Source organism: Eleginops maclovinus, chromosome 15 (assembly GCF_036324505.1).
Source record: "Eleginops maclovinus isolate JMC-PN-2008 ecotype Puerto Natales chromosome 15, JC_Emac_rtc_rv5, whole genome shotgun sequence".
Classification (NCBI taxonomy): domain Eukaryota; kingdom Metazoa; phylum Chordata; class Actinopteri; order Perciformes; family Eleginopidae; genus Eleginops; species Eleginops maclovinus.
In genome coordinates, this window is record NC_086363.1 from 11,312,955 (window position 1) to 11,333,803 (window position 20,849).

A 20,849-nucleotide genomic window follows, 5' to 3' on the forward strand; every position below is an offset into this window, starting at 1 on the left:
AGGACCCACAAGGCTGAGTACGACCGGTTCGCTACGTCACCTCAGCTCACACGGACAAATAAATAATAATCACCACATATTCACACACCTCCAAGTATATTCCACGAGGAAACAACCTGGCCCTGTCGAGCATAGCACAAAGCTCCATTAAAAAAAAGAAGCTTGGCCTAGATCAACCGCAGTGTGACCACAGGAGAGCTGACCCTTCCACCGCCGTCTTAATCCCTAATCCCTCATTACAGAGTGCGCTATCAGGCGTTATCAGGGTTCCTCTACACAGACTAACAGAGATTAACACTGGCTCAACAGACTCTCTGGCACATCAAAGAGGGGCGGCTTAGCACTCGAACCACTGGTAATTATTGCTTTGCTCTGCCTCTTCAGAGAGAAAAAAAAGTAGTTGGAGAAAGGAGAGGGGAGAGAAGGAGCAGATATGAGACGAGATGATAGAAAGCTATTTTAACCCGTCTGTTCTCCTCTCGGGGTTTCAAACGATGGCTCAATCCAACACAAAGGGACTTCAGAAGCAGAAAACAAGGCGACATGCTCTCCTGTCAAGGTTTGATAAAAACTCTTCATTTACTACAAAAAAGGTTTATTAAACTAAATGTAAAACCTGTGTGTTTTTACCCCTGTGGGCCACAGGGCTAATGTATGCATTATAGAAGCACCATTGTAAGGACTGAGGACAGAGACAAAGGACAGAAGCAATACATTTTAAAATCTCAGCGTGTGCATCACTAGCGCAATCACATTATTTGATGGTTGGGTCCCCCATTGATTTGTGGATGGCGGTTTTTGAAGCACTGAGTTTGGCATTTTGGCTGTTTCTGTTATTTGGAACTAGAAGGGAGCTCAAATAGACTCAAAATATTTACCGAAAGCCAAATGAGCTTTTATGAACTGAAATCACGAAATTACGAAAAAACAGACAATGCTAGCAACCTGTCCATCAAACGGTAGCCAGACCCTAAAGCATACCCTGTCTATTGTACTCTAAATGGGACCATAACTATACATTGAACATCTTAACGTATTGAAAAAGACTGATAATTAGCAATTGAGACCATAAACTAATCAGAACCGTTTTTACTGAGGTAGCAAATCAAGCGAGAAGTAGTCGAGTTATTTTTCATAGACTTCTATACAATAATATTTTTGTAAATAATCGAGTTGTCCCCTTCTGGAAATTATAGAGAAGGTTCTTCCACATTTGCTCCTGTTTGTGTTTTGGGACGTTGGTTTGTGCCATGTCAGTCCAATACAAATTGGAATTACGGAATCAATAAGAGCAATTGATCGAAATATCTTAATCTGTTTTCCTCTGAGCGCACTTTGAAGACAAACGCCAGCATGGCAGTGTGGAAATTCCGGCAGCAGGTCAGAGTTGGCTCTATTTAGTAAAGGTCCATGGCTGCTGCCTCTCAATCCTGCTTCTGAATTCCACAGCTGTACAAGATAAACAGCGTGTATACTGTTACACATACAAATAGGCAACTTGGCAGTTCACCAAAAGGGTAACAGAGAGCCTGTGCCATTGCAAAAGATGTATATTAGTTCCCTGGATTGCCCTTACATAAACAGTGACTCAAAAGGGAAACGCAGGCAAAGTGGGCCATGAGCGAAAACAAAAAAAAGGCGACACATCTGAATGGAGATTGAAGAATGTGAGGTTTGAGATGTAATGGGCCCGACTTTGACTGCACTTTAGGCCGTTACCCATCATTGCACACACTGTCTAATGTAAAGAGATTGAACCCTGATTGCTCCAAGGTGTGTGTGTGTGTGTGTGTGTGTGTGTGTGTGTGTGTGTGTGTGTGTGTGTGTGTGTGTGTGTGTGTGTGTGTGTGTGTGTGTGTGTGTGTGTGTGTGTTCATCTTATATTTTGAAGCTATCAGGACTTCAGGTTATTACAATCCGATGGCATCACGCCTCCATCTCTGTACTAACACCTGACTGTACTGGACAGAGATTGAACCGCATAAACAGGCCAACGCAGCCGCATTCATGTACACACACACACACCCACCCACCCCCACACACACACAAATACACAAACACACACTCTCCCACAGAAAGGCGATGTGTGATAAAAGCGATTATCACACAGTGCGAAGGGGATAAAATTGGACTGCATAAACAGACAAAAACACTTCTGATCATGTCTTCACATGCGCAGGGCTGCATCAGTAACACGCGCGCGCGCACACACACACACACACACACACACACACACACACACACACACACACACACACACACACACACACACACACACACACACACACACACACACACACACACACACACACACACACACACACACACACACACACACACACACACACACACACACACACACACACACACACACACACACACACCAGCAAATGAGAAAATGAAACTTCTGATTGAGGTCTGAATCTGATCAGATAACAACATAAACACCTGGCAGCAGATGGTTCACTAGCCCCCCTCTCTTTCTCCTCCACACACACAGACACACATATCTAAATACATTACTACTGCAGTACTGTCCATCTTGCGGCAGATATAAAGGCCCTCGGCGCATTCTGAATTATACTTTATTATGCGCACACAGACTGATGAGAAAAAGCTAAAAGATAAAACTTTCTGCTTGAAGCCCAAAACGGTTTTAAAAAACAGACTGGAGCATGACAGTCTATAATATTAAGCAACAACCAAGTCCTGAGGAAGTCTGTATTTCATGTGACAATATATTTCTGGATGACTGAATGCAGTGCAAGAAGAGCAAAGTGCCTATAAGGGTAAAGCTGGTAGTAACAAGAGAGGAGGGAGAAGGACAAAACCATCCATTATTTCATTTTATTTTTAACAAAAGGTGTGTTTGCTAAAAGTGGATTTCCATGGTCCTCTTGTTTATAATAGTACAAATCAATTGAGTTGGTTTGACTATGAATACTGAGAATGTGTCAGGAACTGTCAATAGCTACCTTAAAGAGTGACTTCCAAACCCCTATCTGCCATTTGGTGAACTATCCAATTCAATTCTTAGTTTGTTACTAGAATTTTACCTTCTATGTCATAAATCAGCATCATCTTAATCTATAACTCATGTTGATTCATTTAGTTTTTTCTGGAACTGGAATCCTTTTTTAGGTTTTGTGGAAATAGTTACTGGATTTAAAAGGTTTTTTAAAAGTGGCCCTATTGTGCTTTCTGGGGGGTTTCCCTTTCCTGTAGTATGTTATATAAGTTTTTGTGCATGAAAGGCTTAAATCCCAAAGTTTCCTCCCTCTCCCACACAGTCCCCCACGCCCACTCTCCTGAAACGCCCCGATTGGACTCCTTTGTTTACTTCCATAATATGTGACTAGGTAACACTTGTGTTTCTATTGGCTAGCGCTCCAACACAATGCACGTGACGGGTAAAGAATAAGACATCTCAAATCAGTTGAACAATCACAACAGAGCAGACTGGGCTCGCCCTACAGATCACATTACACATAAAGAATGCTCACTGATCCAGTCACTTCGATGCAGTACTTTTTTTTTTTAACTGGTATTGGATCGTTAGCCGAAACCCATAGTCCATGTACCACTATCAGGACTGAAAAAGTCTGATCAGTGTTTCCCTATTTTCAAGCGCACTCATACACGCACACAAACACATAACACGGGGAGGGACGAGAGCTGCACTTACTGTCACAGTCAATAGTTAAATAGAGCCCTTACCTACACACAAGAGCATCACACACAAAAGCACATACAGCAGCTGTGATCGATACTAAGCCATTTCTGTAATAGTGGTGTAGTTAAAAAGAAATTAAGAGAATTATTATCAGTCTCAGACCTTGGCTGCAGGCCTAAAGGCAACAAGGGCAGATCATTTAGCAAGGGACTTTGCTGCGCCCATATGCACACAAATTTACATATACATATAAAAACATTTTGGGCACAGGTGTACGAGCAGCCTGGCAACACCATAAAAAATAAATGTAATTTACTGAGGATTTAACGGAATGTTTTGCATTAATGTTTTTAATGATATGGATTTTCCCTCTTTTATCTTTTGCTTATCTTCCATCTTCTCTTTTTCAGACAGGGACTACAGGATTGCAATAAAGCTTAACCGCTTTATTACCGAATGAGCCAAACAGAAAGAAAATCAAAGGGACAAAAAAATGTTTAACAGTGAGCTGAGGGGGAGATATTAAATTATGTTTCTGCTCCTCCTCATTCAAATGCAGACCGGAGGCTCACTGGTTAAGTATCTGAGGTGAAGAGAACAATAGAGACAGCACAATATAGCTACTGAAGCTGAAAATCCTTATAACACAGTATAGGTATGCATTTTAAAAAGGTGCATCATTTATTTCAGAGCATTTTCTTGGGGTTGCATCTGGTCTTTTCAACAGCTGTGTGTAACATGTGTTAGACCTTATAATAAACTTAAGGGTGTTTCATGATACATGGGTGTGTGTATTTGCGTGCGTGTGTGTGTGTATGAGAGGTGATTAGTTAACACTAAAGGGTTTTTCATTAGTCTTTCCCTGGGCACTCAACAACAAAGGCATAAATTACCTCCAGCAGATTACCCACTAATCTCCACCAATGCGCTCTCCCTCTCGCTCCCTCATCCTCATTAATGTCCCTGCCTTTATGATCCCTGCTCTCCGGTGTGCGACCTAATCAAACAATCAGTGTTAAATTTGGCAGCCCCCTCTCCCATTTCCTCATTGTTTCCGTGCCTGCGCCTTAAATACCGTCACCACAATCTCTCCTTTCCAACAAATGGTAGTGGCAGTCGCTGCCCCTGTTATTACAGTTCATACCATGAATAATAATGACTTAATTTAGGCTTTAGCGACTAGGCAACACACACAGGCTAGCGGCAGGTTTCCCCTCAGTGAGATTTTAACACCCACCTAACACCTGCTACAGAAAGCAGGAAGCTGGTGTTGAATTCTGGTGATGCAGACTTTAAAATGACAAAAAATATTACAAATACCCTCCAAGTGACAAGACTAAGAGTGTAAAGCAAAGAAATAGGCACTGTGCAGGCCAGCATGTCCATGTTTAGAAATTTGTTTTTAGTTTAAACTGTACAGCATATTAACATGTGATAGTTAGCACGGAAAAAAATACAACTTAGGCCAAATAGTGTTTGCTTTTTAAAGGTTAGGGGTTCAAAAATAAACCAAATCATCATCTGGGGACCTTGAATGTTTCCCGTAGCTGTCCAGACATCTCACTCCGAACCAAAAATATCATGAAATAGAGAAAAAGTCACAGACTTCATCTTCTGGCAACCATGATTATTGGCACAACATTTGGAGTCAATCTATCAAGTCAATGTTTAACTACTTTACCTAATAGTTAGGAAAAGGAATTGACCTGCTGGTGGTGCTGAATATAAAATCAGAAGTAGCAAGATTCTGTTGCAAATTTCATGCCAATCCATTTCACAGTCGTCAAAATCTTTCCCTTGGACCACAAATATAAACCTCATGGTGAAACTAAAGTAAAAATCAGGGGAATGGTAAAGGTGGCCTGCTTAATTCTTTGGGAATCGTGAATGTCTGTACAAAGTGTCATGTTGATCTATCAAATAGTTGTCACAAAATGTCAGTCTGACCAAAGTGGTGAACTGAAAAATGGACCAACCAACAGGCAGATCAATAATCCAGCAGACCAACAAACCAATTCCTAAACCTATGCTTCCGAAAAAGGAGTGTCATACTGGAGTTTACGTATGAAATAATAGCTTTGGTAATTTCGCACAAGGACACTTCAGCCATGCAGTTGCTTGCCAACCAAGCTTGGGTCCTCTAGCTGAAGTATCTGTAAGCACCACCCAGCCTCGGTGATTGTGTTCAAATGCTCCAGTCTCTGTAAATTCTAAAACTTTGGCAGCATTTCTGCCTGCTGCGACTTTCCGTCTTGATCTGCTGTCTGACTGAATAAACCAACAGTGTGGCTGTCTGTGTACCTGCTGAAGTCGACCTTGGCCAACAGCTCTCGTCTCTTCTTGTTCTCCCGCTCCTTCTTCATCTCCAGCTCCTCGTCTCCTGACAGGATGTCTTCGTACGGGAGGTCGTCGAGGTCAACGTCGCCTGGCATGATAAACCTGCGAGATGGCAGGGAAATGACACATACTGTGGCTAGAGGGTAAATACGTATAAACAAAATGAGGCATGCTTAACAAGCCTAAGGTTGATAGGAGGGAAGGAGGAGCACAAATCGATTGGCATTCTTTCTATTTATGTTCAAGGCTTTGTGTTTTCATGAATGTCTCACCTGCCCCCATCTTCCCGGTTTCCTATGGCTATGAGGGCCTCAAGGTCGGTTCCCTTCAGGCCGTACTGAAGCAGCTCTTTGGTTGCGTCTACATTCTCCGGGACCCGCTCCACACACTCGTGCAGCACCCATGAGCGCTTGCAGATCTTGCTCTGGAGGGGTGGGATTTTGGGAATGAGTTCAGAAAAAATGTTGGGATAAAATGAGAAACAGAATTAGGAAGGAGAGGTGTGAAATTTTGCATCAAATTGGTAAAAATGATGCGTGAAATAGAGTAAAAGGGACTTAAGCGTGTGCTGTACCCCTACTCACCTACACACATATATTGTATATTTCTAACCACACGTCGAATAGGCTGTGATAAACAACAAAAATCTGATACAATTCTTACTCTCCTCTCTCTCTTAACCATCCTTTTCTCTTCCTTTCCTAATTTCCGGACCTACATCTCTCTTATCTCTTACCAGATAATCTTGTATTGAGGCGATGCTGACGGTACTCTTCCTCCACTGTCTCTGGTACACCAGGTCAGAATCCAGATTATACGCTTGAGCAAGAGACAGGGCTTCACCGTATTCCTCGTTGTCAATCTGGGGGATAAACAAAAATGAAAACAATAATATAACATTAGGAGGACGTGATCAATATACATGGATGCTTTCTTCACACTGTGGAACAGACAGCAGGGAACCTAATGTATATGATCACAAAAAAGAAGAGCGAATGGACTTTTATTAGGAAGTGAATCACTGTGAGACAGTTTGATTAGAAAGTGGTTGGGGGCGGAAAACTCTAAGCAAAATAATTTGTTTATTATTAAGGTTCATTACCAAACAAATATTGCTCAAATAAAAGAACAGCAGATCAGTTTCATTCATTTCAGAATCTGTGGGTACTTTTTTATGTTTTATATCCATTTATCAACCTAAGGGACTTATTCAATCATGTCCCTAAAGAGAATTCAATGAATAAAATGATTTAAAGGAACTACAACCACATGGCGTATATAAAAGAAATATTAGAGAGGAGAAAGTCCTTGGCCTGATTTCCCATCATGCTGAAGGACAAAGAAGCTAAGGTTTTGAATAAATGTGTTCAAAAGCTATGGCTCTCCCAAAATCCTGAGTACGCACTCTGAATGCTCAAAGTCTGAAAAGGAACCGCTCTAACACACAGATTTCAATCTGTGTAGCAATGTGACACACTCTGGAGGGGGCTGCTTCCTAGGGATAAGGAGAATGGCTGAAGGCGAATGGAATATTTGGGGATATTTGACAAAATAAAATCAGAGGGATCAACACACAAAAAGAGAATTCAGGGGCAAGTACTGAGTGAGTGAGTACTGCCGTATGTGTTGCATGCAGGTATTTGTTCGTACAGCAAAGTATTGGCTGGAAAAGTGGAAAACACTGACTAAAGCCTTAGAGTGATGTAAATAATAAAAACTCATGTATTTTACTCAAATGTATTATCATTATCCTACCAATATGATTTCAAGGCTTTGTGTAAAAAAACACAAATTTTAAAAGTATATTACCACTTCACAATATGTATTCTTAATGTAATGAATATTAAGGCGCCCACTAGTGTTTTATTAGCAAGAGTAGCTTCCTGAATTTGCACCTAAAATACCCTTTATTTATAATTCTTAATCTCTGTAATTCTCAGCCAGGAAAAAGAACTTATGACCCTGTATCACAAGGTGCATATTCACATGGTACTAATATTATCACATGACCTTTGTGTACGAAATACGGTATGAATATTTACTTGTCAAATTACAAAATGTGACAGACGACCTCCGCTATTATTACAAACGAGCGGTCCCCAGGTAGTACTGGTCCTGCGCTAACAGGACTTTGGATGGAGCACATGATAAACGTTTCACCTGCATCATGGGAGTATTGAGAGGTGTGCATTCATTGTGTGTTTGATAGCATTTCATGTCAAACACCACTGTACCCAAGGACATGCTCACAAAGTCTCCAGCATAGCATTTATTTTTCTTTGGTAGCAGTAGAAGTAGCGCTGCAGTCATCATTATTATTATTTTTGAATTGGCCTGAATAGATGTTGACATATTATAATGCTAAAAGAGGTTTTGCATCACATCAATGTCTCACACAATGATTTGATCCATCAAAAGCACTTTTATGTAGGCCTACTGTACGTGTGTGATGGTACATGTGTGCCAGCGTTCTGACAGACACACACTGACTGAGGATCCATCTTTTTCTGTGTGTAGGAGTAGAAAGCAACACATTAGCCAGACTGCGGTTCCTTGAGGGCAATAAGAACCCCACACAGTTAAACCTCACGTAGGAGGACATCAAAAACAGCTTCCTTCTCTCTCCGGATTCGGCTAATAAAAATGTTAGGAGCTCTGCCAGTATGCTCCTCACGCAGGCAGGGTTACGCCACCGAACGCCTCATCAAACCGCTAAAACACATGAATAGGCTGACTTGAGGAAAGACTTGAGGTCTTTCGCAACTGAACTGCAAACCTCAGCTGAGGTGAGATCAGGTCATTCTGCTTTCTGTGTGTGAACGAGTGCGGAAATATCAAACTGTTCAAACATAACAAGCATAATGCAGGCCTTGACACACACACACACACGATAGACATAATAATATGCATGCACACACACACACATACATACATACACACGCAAACAAAACACACTTTCATTCACTCACACGACTAGAATTGGATACTTGTGAGTATTCCAACAGGAGAGCAGCAGCTGCGGTTAGTCCCGCGGGTACCAAGTGGTTCAAAGAGATAATAATGATATATTACCGTGTAACTCTCCACTGTTAGAATTGATGGCGATGACTAATGGCATCTAATGATGATGACAATGATGAAGAAGGAAGTAGATGATGGGTCATAAAAATGACTGATGAACCATGCTCAAACTTGGGACCATTGAGAGCTGATAGTGTGTTTTATGAAGGAGCATGTTGTTGTATTTGCTGCAATTTGTAGGAAGCCGCAACAACAGCCATATTTCCAATGCGGCAATTAGCATTTCAGAGAAACCCCTGGGACTGAGAAAAATCGCCTTAAAAACAGACTGAACATCTTGCTTGGTTTTTTCATTCCTCCTCAACAACACTCTGGCGTGGGTCCAACAAAACAATTGCACTTCAGTGAGCTGGCACAGGATTTATTTAGTCAGAAACCAATTTTGCAGATCAGCCTGTTATAATTCAGTCAGTGACCAAACAGATTCATATGACGTCCTTCAGTTGCTGCTAAATTAAGCGGCAAGAAAAAAATAAATGAAGGCTTTCGTGGGAAATGTGATATCCACCACGGAGGAGAATTGATGACTGATGTTAAAACGTGATTGCCGGCATTACAGTGAGACACATGAGACCCATGTATCACTTTGCATATGATAAAGGCTTTACATGAGGGGTTGGTATAATTAGGAATGGAGTGTCTTTGAAATATTAAAAAGGTAATTCCTTTGCCCAAATGAATTTACAACACTGTGTGAGGCAGAGAGCCATTTAGATTGCTAAGCTAAAAGAGCATTTCAATCCAAACACGAAGGCAGAAGCAGTGAGGGGAAGCTTTTATTGTTTTAGCCCATTCAAATTTGGTTGCCCCAATAAATAACGAAAGAATCATAACTCATAAAACATTCAATCCTACAGTGTTCACACACTTGGACCTGAATTGTCAAATAAAAAGTACCTTTCCAGACACCAGTTATGTGAACTTCATAAAATATGAATGCTGCGATGTGACTTCCCCTCAGAGTCACTGAGCAGGGGCTATCCATTCAAAGCCTTAAAGACAAATGCCAGCAGCTCTGTCACTCTGTAATTGGGCGAAGTGTGCATGTAGCCGTGCTAACATTTACTAATGATCGCTAAGCACGAAGTACAGCTAAGGCTGATGGGAGTGTCAGTCATGTAGGGTCATTTACAGAACTTATTGGATTAAGTGGCGATTTGACCTGATGATTGAAGTGATTACAATCCACCCTGTAGGAACTAAACATCATGAAAATCCATCAATCAGTAATTTAGACATTTTATGAAACAAAGATTGTCTGCCGCTTAGATTCACCCTCTAGGGACATGTTTGTCCAAAATACCATGAAATTGGCGGATCATTTTTGACCTTTTTTGGACTGGTTCCCGACACAATTGCAGGATTATATATTACACATTTTCCCATCGTCGACACGGACCTGAATATAGTTTTTTGACATTGCGGGTCTGGACGTGCTGCTTCTGTTTAACCTCTCGTTATGACTAAAAGGCTTTTCATTTGTCAATTTTACTCGGTATTAACGAGTGCCTTGTGTTAACGACGGTCTTTCATTCAGGACACTTTGCATGCAGTGTTGTACAACCCTGTATAAAGTCAGTTTGACATCAGGTGACAACAGGGTGTAGGGGATCTTTGTTGCAGTTGGTCTTATTAGGGTGTTATTAAAATTTAAGGTAAACTCTTATATAAAAAATAAAAAGAACTGAAAGAAGAAAAATGTGTTTTTAATTAATTCCGAATTACGAATTAATTAATTAATTCATCCGATAGTTATTGAGTTGTTTCAGTCTGGACTAAAGCAATTAACCCCTCGACTAACCTCGAAAACTTTCAAGTAAAGTTCCTGGATCATGGTTATCCTCAAAATGGTGAGACTATCTTTACAGAAAGCTATGCGATGGAATATCTGATGATATAACCCAGCCATAAAGAGGTCTCATTATTCTTCCTTTATCTGATCCAGCACGTTCAAAATGTGCTCTTTCAAATGTAAAGTGGGACAAATGGATTCAGGCTCTGGTGAAAGTCTTCTAAAATTCAAAAGGAGGACACAAATGAAGTTATCTGCATTCTTCTTACGGATTTAGCTCTGATCCTGCCTTAGAAAAGTACAGTAGCTGTAAAACACTTTTTGGAGCCAAAGAGATGAGATGCACCGGTATAATGTTTTAAAAGTGTACATCAACACTTATACTGCAGTGATTTATAGGCCTACCTTCCTCTGGTACAACTCCTCCGGTGTTGTCGACCTCAGGCTGACCAGACGATAGTTTTTGATCACGGTGCGGGGACGCTTTCGTGGTGGCGCAAACCTCTCCATCTCTGTCACGTAGTACAGGCCCTGCTTGACGTAGCCAAAGTAGCGGGCTTTGGCTGAGGACTCTTCATCCGAGTCAGAGTCCCCGCCATCATCGCCTTCTTCATCTTCACTGGCCCCGCTACTCATGTTGCTCTCCAGGCGCCCGCGCTTCTGAGCTAGCTTCACCTCACACTGCAGAGAATTAAGATAGACTGAAGTTAAAATGAGGGATGACAAAGTTAAGTAGTGAAGCAGAATCATTCAAAAATGATGGGGTACAAGAGAGTTGAGGAACTAGAGTTATACATAGTGATAACTCTGAATTATACTCCTAACATACGCATCTGATGAAGCAATTCAGTCACAGTTGTGTCTTTACATAAAAATACATCTGCCTTGTCGGCCCAAATCATAAAGGGATGGCTGCAAAACTAAATAAACTACCTATCAGAGTTACAGCCATCGGTCGGAATGACTAGTGGGGACACTTCTTTGCCGAAAAATGTGTAATGCAGCGTTGTTTACATCATAATCTGGTGAACTCAATTCTTTAACTCCGTCAAGCTGGATCAGCAAGCTGTCAAAAACACAAAACAAGAGCATGGTCTGTCTGCTCAATATAAATTCTAATCCAAAGCTAAGCAGAATACAATTTGTCCCCTTATTCTAGTTTTTTCATTGCCTCAGTTGGGGAGATACTTGCCAAATTTTCCCCCTACGCTGCAGCAAGACATTATATTTTGTAGTGGTGCCCCTCTGGGTTTTTATGCTCACTATAGAAATGCTATCCTCGAGCAGAGGGGCTCCCAGCCAGGGTTTATGAAACATTTAGCACCTGTAAAGCTTTAAGTGCCTTAATCAATGAGGAGCTGAGGCAGCTTCCATAGTGCTGCACTAATACATTACTCATCACGCACAGGAACATGCACATGGAATCATCGTAAACACACAAGGTCACATTATTCCACATCTGTGGAGGCAGCACACAATACAAGCCCCATGCTCAAGGTAATTTCAACACGCATAAAACCCTCGGCTTTAGATACAGCTACGCCGGCACCCATCCCCCCTCCCCCTCTCAATACTGAAGCAGGCTGATGAAACCGTTCCAAAAAGTTGGCAGCTGGCTGATAAAAAAATACCTCTCTCTTTCTCTATGCAATCAGAGAAAGAGAAGAAAAAAGGGAGGACTGAAGCAAACGTGGAGGGTGCTGTGATAACCAGGACTTTGTTGGGGAATAAAGAGCTAGTGGTTAATGTTTCATCTTCATATACTCCAACAACTTTACACACATTCTGTTACCGTAGACTGCATTTATAAAGGCTTCCACACAATGACTTTCAAAACCATAGTCATATATACATATTCAATATAAATAGTCATTCGTTATATTGAGTCACATCAGCTGGCAGCACAAAAGAAATGCATCATAAATCATCTCATTTCACAAAGAAAATTGTGCTCAAAAGGACTTTTTTTCTTAAATATTTTTATAAATAAAACAAAATAACTGACTTCCCAATAACATAAGGGTCCAGGCTGCATTGTTTGTTTCACCCAGTGCATGCCGGGTTGATGAAAAGAGGAAATATTGTATTTTATAAAAGGCGTTTAAAAGCCCTGAAGGCCAAGATCTACAATGCCTGATGCTAAAAGATGGTTTCAGCTAACATGAGTCTCACATCCCATTCTATTAGTTTACTAATCCCCTCTATCTGTTTGCTTAACCACACATGCACACCGCTTTTGAACATTTACCTCCAAGCTGAGGAAGCCCACGTCGTGTGCCGCCGTGACTTGAGGCGAGGGCTCGAACCACTCGCAAGATTTCCCCAGGAGGTTGCGCAGCGTCCTGACGGAGGACACGGTGACGGAGCCGGAGCAGCGAGCCAGAATCAGCACGACGTCGCTCCACCAGCTCACATCCTCCAGCGGGTAGTACTGCTCCTTATCTGGGACAGGAAACGTTTTACAAATGTGCATATACACCAGGGGAATGTGGTCAAACTTTTATTTGGCATTGCTTGGTGTACTTTTTGGATACTATTTTCTTGTCTCCATTAACATTTTAGAATTGGCTTCCTTCCCTGAGACATATTTACACATGTGGGCATATTCATCACTTGTCATCCATGAGATGAAGACTCGCACAGATTATTGCTTACACAAGCTGTCACTGCTGTCATTACAACTGGCCCAAAACTGTCAAAAAAAGGGACTGTAAATCTGCCTAAAGAGGCGTGAACACACAGCACAGAAACACACACTCACAAGCATGGACACTTTGAAGAAGGAAAATATTTTCTGGCTTTGGATGTGTGTCTAAATAACTGTAAAATTCAGAGAATAGTGCATGTCAAGGATCATTAAATTGTATCCACAGTGCGCTGCTGTGTCAGCAACAAAGTCCGCTCTCTTTAGCCCTTCAGGCCAAAGTACCTTTTATTTTCTTCCTTCTCTCCAGCGATGTCTTCCACTCTGGGTTGATCTCGTCAAATCCTGGCTGCGGGCAGGACCGAAGGATGGTGGGACCAAACAGGAAGAGAGGAAAAGAAGAAGAAGAAGAAGATTAAGGAGGAGGAGGAGGAGGAGGAGGAGGAGGAGGAGGAGGGGGTAATATTAATCTTCTAACCCTGTTTACACATGAAGCTCGCACAGGCAGCATCTCTGCAGGCTCAGACCAGGCGATAAAGAGGAACACACATATAAATCGGCAATACATTGTGCAAATATAAGTTGTGTCTAAGCCACCTCACTTAATATCTAATGGGTGTGTACACAATCCCTCTCTACCCACTCAGACTTGGGCCGGAGAGATTACATTAATACATTCAGTTGAGCAGCTAATGCGCAAAATAATGCCAGCACACAACTGCAATGCTCACAGGTTTACTCAGCAAAATCATGCATAAATTCTCCTACACACACTCGCAGTTAAACAGCTTAGAGGTGTACCTGTTGATCTTGGCTCCATGTGGCCCTCTGTTTGAGGGAGGGGACGTCCCACAGAGAGAGGCGACCAGAGAAGTGGATGACAGCGAGCAGTGCGCCGTCGGGGCTCAGGCTCATGCGGAAAACACCGTCCTGGACAGAAAATAGGCACACAGACCATTTTTAGGGCAGAATCCTTCCTATTAAATAATTGAGGAACCTGAAAAAGAGAGAGAGAGATGCGGTACCTTTTCATCTCCTTGTCTGGAAAAGAACCGGAAACTGGGGATCTTGAAGAAACCTCTCTTCTGATTCTAATAGTGAAGAGATGACAATAATTAGTGAGTGTGTGTGTGTGTGTGTGTGTGTGTGTGTGTGTGTGTGTGTGTGTGTGTGTGTGTGTGTGTGTGTGTGTGCATCAAAAACATGAGCAATATTGCAAAAGTATTGTATTTACAAAGTTATTTGTGTGTATGGGAGGGAGGGAGGATGCTACACTGCGTTTATGTTTTTATCTGATCAGACTCAGACCTCAAGAGTGTGTGTGTGTGTGTGTGTGTGTGTGTGTGTGTGTGTGTGTGTGTGTGTGTGTGTGTGTGTGTGTGTGTGTGTGTGTGTGTGTGTGTGTAAAATATTACAGATATTAAAATGTAATGGGCTCATCCTTTTGGCTGTATAAAGTATACTGCTAGAAGCCAAATCGCTTGTTAAATGAAAATAAAATAAAAAGGGATGTATTTCCAACAAAGCCATTGAACAAAATTACACTGAGCGCAGAAAGCACCCATAACAAAAGAATGTTAAAGAATCATGTTGAAAAGTTACTTCCTACTTATATTCTCATCAACCGATCAATCACTGAATGCAATCTTGTCCTTTGTGATACGTTTATCGGGCAAGTCGATATCACAATGACTTTTACAAAATCCTGATATATTGTGCAGCCCTAGTAAGACCCTGCATGAATAGCTGGTGCACGAACATGTCTGTGTGTCTGTGTGTTGTCTCCTCACCGCGCTGACATCGTCCTCGTAGCTGGTGACCTGCTTGTAGTGTGGCGAGCCAGACAGAGTCCGCCAGGCAGTTATCCCATAGCACGATGCCTTGGACGTGCAATCATCCCCCGACTCACAGCCTCCCACCAGCAGCAATCTGACAAACACACAAACACACACACACACACACACACACACACACACACACACACACACACACACACACACACACACACACACACACACACACTCATTGCTAGTGCCCCTGACGGATCAATTATCTTTGCATAACAAGGACAGCAAATTAATTTGGTCACTGTGAGGTCATCCCTTCAGCCTGGGGTTGAAGCCAGGAATATCTGTTGAGCTTCCCCCACTACTGTAGTGCCATTTAGCTAAAGTGTGGATAGAAAAGCTATTCATGAAAAGTAAAAGGCTGGTTGGAATCAATGTTTTTATGGCAGGAAAAATACCACAATGACCACAGTGATCAGTTGGCCTGCGATTGCAGTGAAAATGCAACGGTGGTCAGGAACTCAGGGGGAAACAGTGCTTTCCAGCTCAACACTGCCCCCTGGTGCAGAGAAGGTACACATTTAGTAAGAAACAAAAGCTGAGGGTGAGTTTATCAACTGACAGCAGACACGTGTTTGTGTTAAGATAGTAGCTTGTGACACAAGCCACTTTAAAGTCAACTAATAGTAAGGTTTTAAAACAGATGTTCAATCACAAAATCTGCAGACACATTCTGATAATGAAAAGATCACAGTGTTTAAATGCACATCTGGAAACATTTATGAGTTTATAATGCCATCTGTGAACCACATAACTTAAAACGGTCGCTGTTTTACAAAGCATCTCGAGCCTGAAGGTCTTATATATTTATTATTATTATTGTTCAGTATTCAGCTGTTGAAATCATTTTTTCATATTTTTTTTCAGCTTCTCACCTCGCCCTTCCCCTTACTTCTATCCTATTCTCTCTGTTGCTGACCCAGTTTTTACGCAGGGATCATTAAAGTTTCATCTTATCTATCAGCTGGCAAGCACTTGACAGTAGCTGCCAAAACCCATTAAACTGCCAAACCAAGCTTCACCGGCCAAACTAAATCTGGTTAGTGCAGACCGGGAGAGCGTTGTGAAAACAGTGAGGTCGCGGGCGTGAGCCAGACATAATTAACCCGAAACTTTGAATGCTACGTGATGAGGAGGGCCAAGGGCATTTTAGATGGCTATAGTGGATTCCTGCAGGTATTAAAGTGATTGGCTCATTTATCCCTGAGTAAGCCAATTGGCCCGATTCCATAATGTAACATATTGTGCCTGGGCAATAATGTCGGCATAAGATCCTTGTATTCGTAACTGATATTTATAGTACAAATTTCATTATGTGTTGCTGTTAGATTTAACTGCACAAGCAACTTTTTTTATAGAAAAATAAAGCATCAGTAAAAAGTGAACTGCAATGCAGTAAAATCCCGCTAAGTTGTAGAGCGGCGATCAATATGCGACATATTTACGAGTATATTGACGACATGTTGCCCCTAGATGTCAAATGATGAAAGTGTTTGAAATCACACAGATTTTTAAGATACATCATCGGCTGCAACGGGTTTAAGGGATGAGAGTTGATTCAAAGGATTTATAAGGAAGTCTGCAGATCCTTGAATGTAAATGAACAACAGCCTTGATGAAACACTGTTGTAATAGAAGTGGGCTCCAAATGAGGAGGCCACAAGAGAAAATAAAATCACTAATGGTGTCAAATTAAGGCTCCAGGCATTAATTACGCTGTCATTGACGGATTAAAAAGGGAAATACTATATAGGCAAAAATGCTTATTTTTTAAAGGGGCCCTATGATGCTCATTTTCAGATTTCATATTTGTATTTAATGCCTCTACTTTTACATGTTTACATTCTTTTATGTTCAAAAAGCTCTTTATTTTTCTCATACTGCCTGTTCTGCAGCACCTCTTTTCACCCTCTGTCTGAAACCAGAGCCGAGTCTGCTCTGATTGGTCAACTGGCCGGCTCTGTTGTGATTGGTGAACCACTTAGGGATGTCCCGCCCCTTAGCCTATCAGGTACAATGTGTTGGAGCGCTAGACACTAGTGATACATAGTGATGTCGCCATGTTAAGGAAGTAAACAGAGGAGTCCAATCGAGGCGTCACGGGGGGGAATCTCCTTCTAGAGGGAACTTTGAGATTTTAGCTTTTGCAGACCACCTACATGCACAAAAACCTATAAAATACGTCCAAGACAGGGGAAACCCAAAAAGCATAACATGACCCCTTTAAAAATAAAAAAATACAATTCTACAAGAACTTAGGGTGATGGATTGTTGCCGACAAACATACCGGTGTCCAGGGTGGTAAATAGCTGAGGTGATTCCGTGGGAGTAGTGAGCGGAGAAACTGAAGCTGTGGTTCTCTTGGAAGTTCTGATTGGTTCCCACACTGAAAGAGAAGAGGGAGAGAGAGGATAGTCACATGACAAGTCAACTATAATTTAACTCTGGCCCATAAACAATCAGAACATGAATACTCATGGGCAAAATGTTAATGGTGCGACAAAGCTGTTTTAGCCAAGATGACAGAGCAATTTCAAATCCCGGCTGCAATTAAAAATGAGACATGGCAAAATATATAATCTAATTTAAGTGGGCAATCTAAATTAGATTTGTATTAGAGGAGATGTCGTGTAATTTGTTTGGAGATAGCTCATTGGGGAAAAGTTTCCCTGCTATGTAAACTGTACGGAGAGAAGGAGAAAGGCATGTTGAGAAAAGAAACGAGGAAAACTTGTTTCAGATGTTTGGCTTTTATGCCGCAGTGAAGCGTTTGTGTGTTTGTGAGCACACCTACAGAAATATTGGCATGGGGCTCGACAGAGAGAGTGAGAAATATGGCTGTGGAGGCTCTGCCATAATTCTGAAATTGTAATTCAAAGTGTTTATGTGAAAATATTGAAATGCAGTCACATGAAGAGGAGTGAGAATGAGATCCATTCTGAAAATGAATCTCTAAAAACAAGCCAGCATTTTCAGAGTAAATCTGGAGCAAATAGCTCACACATTTTGATTACCTCCACACACACACACACACACACACACACACACACACACACACACACACACACACACACACACACACACACACACACACACACACACACACACACACACACACACACACACACACACACACACACACACACACACACACACACACACACACACACACACACACACACACACACCCTGGTGGCTTGAAAGGCAGCGAACACCATTTATCTGCCTGTAATAGAAAAGTAAATCATCATTTTCAAACATCCCTGGTCACGCAGAAGTCACGGCAAGTCGTCTGATCAAGATTCAACACACACTCGCACACATCTCCTCCCGTGTGTTGGGGTGTCAGCGCACCGAGGCTGTGACAGCAGCAATCATACAGAGTGAAATGGGATATCTGTGAAATAATACCATATTAAATAATGCTTAATTAAATAGGGACAGTGTGGGCAGCCACGAGAAAAGCACGCACGCCGGTCCGCAAGCACAAACTCAGATGTCATTAATCAGATGTTCAAAATGTGTATTTGGATTGGCAAGTGGGGGAATTGGTATGCAAAGAGAGGAATCACTAACGTTAAAATATAGACAAGCATAAAGCATCCAGTCTTACTATAAATGGGGTGGAGTAAAAAGTAGATGCATTAAAATCAGATGGTTAAGCGGATAAGAAAAACTCCTGAAAGTGGGCAGTGAGATAAGGGTGAATTTACGTGTGCTTAACGCTGAAACTGTGCTGCTAAAACGTTTAAAATACTGAAAGACTTTGAGTTGTAGTTGTAGTCTGTTTCAAATACCGAAAGCAATGGCAGTGCTGAAAGAGGTTTTGGTCCAGGAGGTTAAGGGGAAGCACTGAAAGGAGCTGCCCTATGAGGCAAAGTGCCGGGGTTTAAGTGTGTAAACTGAAGAAGATGATAAGTGAAGTGCCGGCTAAAGTGTAAACACTGTAAGCCTCAGGGCAAAATAGCTTGACAAAAGTTTGAAGGTAAACACAGGAGACCTGAAAGTGTAATCATCAAGTGAGGATGAAATGGCAATTGAAGAGAAAGATGAACAGTCGAAATGTAAGTTCCCACTATTTGAGGCCGTGTGCACTCTCCGACATATTGCACAGACTCTAACAGTCACGCTCCTGTCTGTGTGGGAACGTTTCTACAGCACTACACAGGAAGCAGAAAGATGTTTGATTTGAAAAATGTCCAGTACATGTTAGGTTTTTCTACTTCCTCTTTCTTATGGTCTTCGATACTTTGGATATCGGTTTTACTCATATACATTTTGGAAGGGTAAGGGAAGTTATAGGGCAGGTGTTCAAGCCAATCAGCAGCAAGGAGCCCTGTGGAGTTCATATTTCAAATAAAAAGAGGCATGTCAGTTTAAATGTGAATGAACAAATTAGTTCCTATCTCAATTAGAGAGTAAGATGTGAAGAGTCGGGTCCATAGAAGATTGTGCATCCAGTTTGGTTTGTTTGTCAGCAGGATAACGGAAAAAACCCTGTCCCAATTTTGATAAAATGTCTATCTTAGGAAGATGGGCCAAGGAAGAACTAATAACACATTGGAGCGGATCCTCGTAAAAGGGTGCATTCATGCTTTGTTTTTCAATTATAGACGACCTTGGCAGCTCTCCCTGTGCCTTTCTAGTTATATAAAAGTTAGAATATTTTGTACTTCTATGTATTTAAATTAGAAGAGTAATACGCATTCCAGAATGGTTGTCTATTTGAGCTGCATAACAGAAAAATGCACAAAACATAGACGGTAATAAAAGGTAGTATTTTTGGTGTTACAGTCTAAGATAATTCTTGAAAAGAGAACAACTTAAGATAATGTACTGTAGTTAAGACAGTGTAACCGAGAAGGTGATTTCAGAACTCTGTTATTTTAAGGTGTATGACTGAAGCAGTTTTGTCTCTCACCTGACTAGGTAGCTTTTGAGCCCGCTTCCGTATGTGATAACGAGCAGCTCGGCCGACCAATGGGCGCCGCCTGTGTACTCCAGGAAGATCAGGCCGGCCACTGCACAACTGAAATCCCCAGGAAAACTCACCGCCTGACAGGCAAATAAAAAAAGAAGAGTCAACAACAGTGTGAAAGTTACTGATGTAAATTATAGAGGAAATTAAAAAAAAGATGAATTGTGTATAATTATCTATCAGTTTGTGCCCCCACAAAGTTCGTACAAGGACACACAACAAAGATGTGTCACATCAACAGCAATTGTTGAAGAACATTAAAGAGACGGGGAGAAAAAAGATTAAGAAAGAAAATGATGCGACAGGAAAGGCAGGGAACAAAACATAAGACACACAAAAAGTGAAAGGGAGACTGGGGATGTAGGGAGGCAAATCAGAGTTTTTTTTCATCATAGCATACTCTATGTCAAAAATGTTATCTTCTCCTCCAGAAATAGCAGAATGTCACAGGCGTGTGCACTTAACAGTGACAAACAAGAGGAACAGAGTTTGGGGGG

The 20,849-nt window shown here is 41.6% G+C and overlaps 1 protein-coding gene across 1 annotated transcript in view; it reads right to left on the bottom strand.

Moving 5' to 3' along the window:
* The window catches only part of nbas (NBAS subunit of NRZ tethering complex), a 153,615-nt gene that overhangs the window by 123,832 nt on the left and 8,934 nt on the right, over positions 1-20,849 (bottom strand). The window contains exons 8-18 of the mRNA XM_063902089.1: positions 20,296-20,429; positions 17,662-17,760; positions 15,318-15,456; positions 14,553-14,618; positions 14,329-14,457; positions 13,813-13,876; positions 13,132-13,325; positions 11,289-11,564; positions 6,747-6,872; positions 6,283-6,434; positions 5,975-6,112 (exon numbers count right to left, since the gene is read on the bottom strand). Coding sequence (XP_063758159.1) covers positions 5,975-6,112; positions 6,283-6,434; positions 6,747-6,872; positions 11,289-11,564; positions 13,132-13,325; positions 13,813-13,876; positions 14,329-14,457; positions 14,553-14,618; positions 15,318-15,456; positions 17,662-17,760; positions 20,296-20,429 — 1,517 coding nt within the window. The remainder of the gene's footprint in view (positions 1-5,974; positions 6,113-6,282; positions 6,435-6,746; positions 6,873-11,288; positions 11,565-13,131; positions 13,326-13,812; positions 13,877-14,328; positions 14,458-14,552; positions 14,619-15,317; positions 15,457-17,661; positions 17,761-20,295; positions 20,430-20,849) is intronic.